This window comes from Hyposmocoma kahamanoa, unplaced genomic scaffold (assembly GCF_003589595.1).
Source record: "Hyposmocoma kahamanoa isolate Upper Pololo Valley unplaced genomic scaffold, ASM358959v1 96664, whole genome shotgun sequence".
Lineage (NCBI taxonomy): Eukaryota > Metazoa > Arthropoda > Insecta > Lepidoptera > Cosmopterigidae > Hyposmocoma > Hyposmocoma kahamanoa.
In genome coordinates this window covers 1-6935 of record NW_020655239.1, presented here as the reverse complement: position 1 = coordinate 6935, position 6935 = coordinate 1, and the positions used below count along the sequence as shown (strand labels likewise).

The 6935-nt window shown below is 33.5% G+C and overlaps 1 protein-coding gene across 1 annotated transcript; it reads left to right on the top strand.

Annotated features, from left to right (window-relative positions):
- Positions 1 to 1184: 1184 nt before the first annotated feature.
- On the top strand, positions 1185 to 6242 carry LOC113238541 (GATOR complex protein NPRL3-like; the record flags this gene model as incomplete). The annotated part of the gene is made up of 4 exons (XM_026475366.1): positions 1185 to 1812; positions 4347 to 4559; positions 5268 to 5362; positions 6035 to 6242. Coding segments are annotated over exons 1-4 (727 nt in total), but the record flags the coding sequence as incomplete, so codon positions are not given.
- Positions 6243 to 6935: the final 693 nt, after the last annotated feature.

Sequence of the window (6935 nt, the reverse complement as noted above, 5' to 3'; positions counted from 1 at the left end):
ATAAGACAAGAACTAATAAATATGATGTACATTGTAAAGCTTATTTTCTCACCGCCTTTTAATACCATCTCTTTCGGCATGCCTTTTAGGAAAGCTGCATATTTATTCATAATAACTCGTTTATTTGAAGCAGCTACCGCTTGTGCCTCTCTGACACTGACTTGGGAAAGGGTGATAAGCACTTGCCAATGGGGGTCTGGTACGCCCCAGTTGTTAAAAACTATACGAGCTATTAAAATCTGTAACAAAATTAATAATGATTTACACAGTATAGAAATTTTGGTTATTATGCAAAACTGAGAACTTTCGGATTCCACTCAACCCTTACCTTTGTCTCCACATCCAATGCAACAGACCGTCCTTTAACGAGAATATGTAGGCATAGTTCTTCCACCAATCCTGAAATGAATTCCGTGGACAAACGGTATATCGTTTGCGGAATTTCTCCTCAGACATGTTAAATGTGATCGTCTTTCTATGCTTTTCTTTTATTTAAAGCCCGTTCTTAGGCCACATCCACCTCATAAACACTTTCCAAAACATTTAAGTAACCGTGGAACATCTTTTATATACGATAAACGTAGTGAAAAGTTACTCTCCATTAACTGCCACACAAACCTTGACCTTGCAAAGGTTAATCTATTCCCCCAAGGTTACATGTGAGGTTAAAATGTCAAAATATTTAGCGCGATACCAATTTGCAACATTTTAGGTTTTGGTTTTACGTTTGACAATTAGCGCGATACCAAATGTGCGTTACGTGTCACACGTCTAAGTTTTGGCTTAGGTTTTTGTTTTGACAGTTAGCGCGATACGAAATGTACACAACGTGTCAGATTGGCGAGGTTGGAGGTTTTGGTTAAACCTTTGACAATTAGCGCGATTGGCCCCAGCGCGATTGCATTTTGTGCGTCGGTAGAACCATTAATTAACCAAAACCATAACCTCAAATGTTGTAAGGTTAAACCTTGCGAAAATAGCGCGATTGGCCCCCAGGTCTAACTTCAAAATTTGAAGTTAATGTTTTGAAACATTTTAAGATGTAATGTTTTGAATACCTAGCTCGGAAAGCGCTGTTCGATTTGAGAACGATATCCAATAGAACGCTTCGGTTAAAATATCGAAAACGTAGCCGGAGAAAACCAAGTTCTGAGGTCTGGGACACAGACTACTAATACGAGTCTGGGATACGACTAGTGCTGCTATCTATCGACTAATATTGGAAGTCAACGACTTGCGTTTATAAAGCAACTTAGATTTGGTATCTGTGTGTGTTCCATTCATTTCAACAAAATGTCGATTACTGCTTCTTTTCCACTACACAGTAAATGTCAAGTCCACGTCGAGTCCTCGGAATCCGCCCAATTCGTAGAAATCCTCACGTAGTATATCTTTATTTTGTGAAATCCTCTCATCACAGTAAAATCGAAAAGTATAGATCGTACTGTGTTCTAAAGACATTTATGTTTTCCATTAGTTTGGGATTTGCGACGTGTTCAGGGTCCCATCATGTTTACGAATCGTTAGTTTTACTTAGGTTTATTATTTATCCTTAACCACTATACGTTGTTGACTAATATTCAGTGACACTGTTACTTTAAATGCATTATACCATGGAAGTGAATCCCTTGAATATATTTTTTGTGAAATCAGACAGTAAGGGTGACAGACTGCTGTTTAGATATCCTTATAAAACGGAAAATAAGGATGAAAACAAGCAGAAGAGAAGTGGCCGTCACAATCCATACGCAATTAATTCTACTGAAGATTTATTGCAAAATACACAGTCGCAGACATCGAATATTTGCAAAGGTACCTAATTAATTTCCCTTTAAATGTTCTAGAAAGATTTTTTCATAAAACAGGTTTAGGAATGGGCATTAAGTAAACATTACTTGCGTGACTTATGTATGCTGCAAACGAAAACACCACGTTTATTATTGAAAAGTGAATATTCAATAAACGACTATCCACACATACGGACGGAGCGTGCTAGTTTGTATGAACTGCGGGCGCGTCCCGGCCCGGACACAGACATGTGTGAAAGAGTTCATGCAAAATATACACAACGATATTTTTTTTGAGCTCCAGACGGAGCACGGCCTGTCCACAGCCTGTATATGTGTGGATAGACCTTTAATATTGTACCTGTCACATATCTTTTGGTGTTTATTCCCTTTTAAGGATGAAGACGTTCATAGTAATCATGCTGTAGTTTAAATTAAAATAAAGTTTTTCTAATTGGAATTACCAAATTTTTTTTAAATTCTAATTGGAAATTCTAAACCAAATGGGTTTGGTTCAATCACTTCATTATTTGCTAAGTACCTATTGCAGTGTTAATTATCTACAGAGTACCTCATTAATTATAATGAAACATAGTTTTTTTACATTGATTTAGTTGGAAAAGTACTTTGGTAGACATGAAACCCTTTTGTTTGATTGGTAATCATTTAAATATAATATGAACTAGTGCAAGTATAGTCCATTTCACATAGGATGGGTATTGTAGCATTTAAAATTTGTATGTTGCATGCTAACTATTTTTAACTAATCTCTCGACCAAGTTACAAAAATAAATTCTTATGATATACCAAAAATAAACAATATTTGTTTGAGTTGTACATTTAATTAAAAATTACAGTATATTAAGCATAATCTGTCTTTTTTGAAGATGGAGTAAAATTTCAACAGTTAATTGCGCAAAAGTGTTGCTCGCTAGCAAGCAACTAGTGATCGCAGTCAATAAATATTCTATCAACTATCGACTGAATGTTGGTCACACTTATGGAATAAAAAGCTGAACTTTTTTGGAATCATCCTCAGCCCATTAAGCGTTCACTTACTGAGCACAGGTTCATTTGAATTGTGAATTTTTTTTAAGTTCATACATGGATACACTGTATTTAGAACTATGTCTATGAAAAATACAATGAGGAGTTACATTTTGAAGTTTTTAATTTTAATGAAATCCACCCATTCTTGTTAAAACGTATATGAATAAAAATTGATAATGATACTAGTAGGCCATCTGTCAAAATAAGAATAAAGAAGGCAATAATGCGATTAGGCAAGTAGTCATTAGATTGTCGTAACATTCCCAATTGAGTCATTTTTAGCTAAATTTTATCTTTTTTGACATCCTATCGATAAAACTGTTGACAACAAGTACATGACTGTTTAGAATTTTATTAAAACTGGCAACCCTGTAAATGTCATTTTCCTCCATTTTCAAAAAAGACAGACTATGGATAGAAACTGAAATAAATTACTCCAACTACTTGCTGTATATAATGGAATATTTTTCCATAGAGATTGACACCATAGAATTGTTATAATTATTAATACAAAGATCGAACACTCAGAAAAAATTCCTTCGATCCGGCCGGATCCGAAACGACGTCTAGCTTATCAGACGCTATACCAACTAAGCATCTGGCACGGTAAGCTAGAAGACGTGGGTTCGAATCCGGCCGGATCGAAGGAATTTTTTCTGAATGTTCAATCTTTGTATTAATAATTATAACAAATAGTGGAATAATTTCACAGAAAAATAATTGAATATCAATGCAATAAAAATTTAAAAAACCACAGAATTGATCAATTGAATCAGCTATTGTGTATCTCGCGTCGATACGAGCGCATACACCTGTCTATTTCTTTTGTTTTGAGTTCTGCGTGACATTTTTGGAGCTATTATTATTATTCAAATTTCGTATCATTGCTGGTGATTTTATTCTTTGTTGTATACTTTTTGTTGGGTTATTGTTTATTTTTTATTTCTTGTGTAGTTTTTTAGTAACTTATTAAGTTATAATAATCGAATCCTTTTATTTTGTACATTATTTGATATTAAATTATTGTCCCTAAATTGATTCTCTCATTGTTACAAATTATCTTGATAAGATATTTAGATCTTTTTTTTTTTCATTCAATTTTACGTCACCATATCCTTTGAAGCATCAAATCTCAAACATCACCACTATAAATGAACTATAGTCAATATGTGACCTGGGGCATATATATGCAAAATACAGGCACAAAACATACACATTGTCAACTAAACTTGAAAACCTCATAAATCCGTTTCTGGACAACTATTTTACTCTTCAAGTGCAATATTGGTCTATTAAAAGTTTAAAATAACTTTTACAGACCCATTTTTAGTCATAAAATAAAGGTATGACCATGGATTGTCATAATTGTTTCCAGTAATTCAGTTTTTTGTGCCTATTCAAAAGTTTACATTAATGGAGGTATGAGGCTTACGAAATTAGCCAATGACATGATTTGAAATTTATTCATATGTAAGTATCAACAGAGATACTTCTTTTTTTCAAATTCAGGCCAACTCAGCGGTTTCACTGATGAAATGTTGTCAACACTATTTGCGGTGAAGGCAGAGCTATGTAACAGAAAGTTTGAGCTGAAGGTGAATGACGTGCGGTTCGTGGGACATCCTACTCTGCTGCCATACAGAACAAACAAGGATGACAATGCTGCCATGATACTTATCAACATTGTTTTCGCTTTACAGGCATCTGCTAGCCATTCAATTGGTAAGGAAAATGTTTCCAATGGGTTCACAATAAATCTAGAATTTCATTTTTGTTATACATTTGACAACCATGGTGGCCCAACAGTTTGCACTGTTGGCGCTGAATGAGAAGATCCCGGGTCTGATCCCTGGTAAAACCAATCGGGAAATGAACTTTTGGGAAGTACTCCAGAGTGAATTCCATCACATTGGTACTCATAGTACAGAGATTTCCCTAGTGTGGGACCAGGCAATTGGTGTGGTTGTCTGGCACATTATTATTATAATTATTCTCTTAATTAGCAAAACATTCACTAATATATAACATACATGATGCCATTATTGTTGAGTCTGGTGTCTCAAATTTATAATAAGCGTTGCTATTTATTTCACCTGATTTCTGAATGCCTGTAACTATTTTATTTTTCTACAAATTTAATTTGTATTTATATTTTTCTCAATCATTTTGTTAATTTTCAATGCATTTACTTTTAAATAAATATTCGACCTATTTGAATATGTTGGACACCTTATTAGTACTTACTATAATGTGAGTTAGAGAGATGATTTAGTGTTACAGAACATTAAAATGTTAAATACATTGCATATTTGTATGTACAATGAAGAAAATAATGAACAGTTGTTCATTGTACCTAATATTCTTCGTATGACATATTGTGTAAGTATCTCATAGTGCATAATTGCCTACTTACCTGTACTGTCTTTTCAGTAAAATGTTACTATGATTTGAGCAAACGACTGGGGAAAGCACTTAGACATGAGGAGAAAAGATGCTCTTATTTGACAGAAGAAATGAAAATTATGGTAAATTTGCAGTTTGTATAATTTGTTAAACATTTCTGATAATGACCTTTGATCCTGTTACAGTAATGATAGACTTCTGTTTATTGGTTTAAATCAGTTTAGTAAATATCAGTTATCAATCACCTATATCTCCATTTGAATTGCCAATATAACACCCACACAAGTGTGCTCTCTTTTTATGCAGTCATTTTATATCATTTTAGTTGTCTACTTATTGTATCGACGGCATACACTATAATGCTCGCCATTGTGGTGAAAAGGCTTGCCAATCGGCGTAAAGTACTCGCCGATTGTTGCCTAGAATGCACTAGATGTACAGAAAAGGAATGGTAACCCTTTGGTACCATCGGTCTACTTTAAGTAGGCCAAACAGGAAAGTAGACGAAATGGAAAACAAACGAATCGGGAAAACGAGTGGACCGATCGGGAAAGTGGATCGATCAGTAAAGTAGACGAATCGGGAAAGTGGACGATTTGTACAAGTGAACCAATCTGAAAAGTAGACGAATAGTGAAAGTGGACCGATCGGAAAAGTGGGCAGATTGTACCGAAGGACTTTAGTTTAGTACTTACCTGAGGGAAAGTTGTAAATCCATATGACAATACACATACATATCTACCAAAGAACTTTATACATTGTATCATGTACGTATAAAATATATATTTTTTTAGTTAGCAGCTCATGATGAAGTGTCATCATTAGATAGTGAATTGAATGGAGAAAATGATGAGGAAGAAGACAATCTCCGTCATTCTGTTAGTTCCACCACGACGCCTACCGGTTTAGACACTGGACCTAAATCTGCCTTCCATCTAATACTGCAGAGGAGTTCCTTAGCTAGGTCTATGAAGAAAGTTTTTGAGGAACTGAGTAGTACTGGTAAGTTTTTAAGTATAATAGAGATGTGCTATTAACGAAAGAAATGGGACAACATATACTATCTAAGCAGAGTAGTATTTTTCTTATTTCTCCATTTCTTGTAATTTGTAAGTACTTATTAAAAAAAATTATAATTTCTTTTATTTATTCTTACTTTTTATTGTAATAGTCAGACCACAGAAGACAGATTAAAACACTATTTTAAAATAATTCAACGGAAAAATCAGTTAATCTGCATTCCAAAGACAACTGTACACACCATTCAGTAACAAGAAAATGTAAATTGAAAAAAGAAAACAAAAACAACAAAAATTCTTTTAAATGCAAAATTTAAATATACGGAAATATCCATATTGAGATTAACTGTTTAGTAACAGACTTTTTGAATGTATAAATGCTCATCAATCATGAAATATGTTATGGTTACAACAAATTTGTTCATGTGATCTACACATTCGGAAAATTCAGCTGAAAAATTATTATTATTATAAGCTTGAGCAACAAATAAATAATCTAATTAAATTAGTAAAAGCATTTTAAATTTTAAACATTTTAAATTTTTTTTACATTTTAAATTTTTATTGAATTGATATTCAGTTTTTTTGTGAAATTATTTCACTAGTTTGTTATAATTATTAATACAAAGATTGAACAATCAGAAAAAATTCCTTCGATCCGGCCGGATTCGAACCG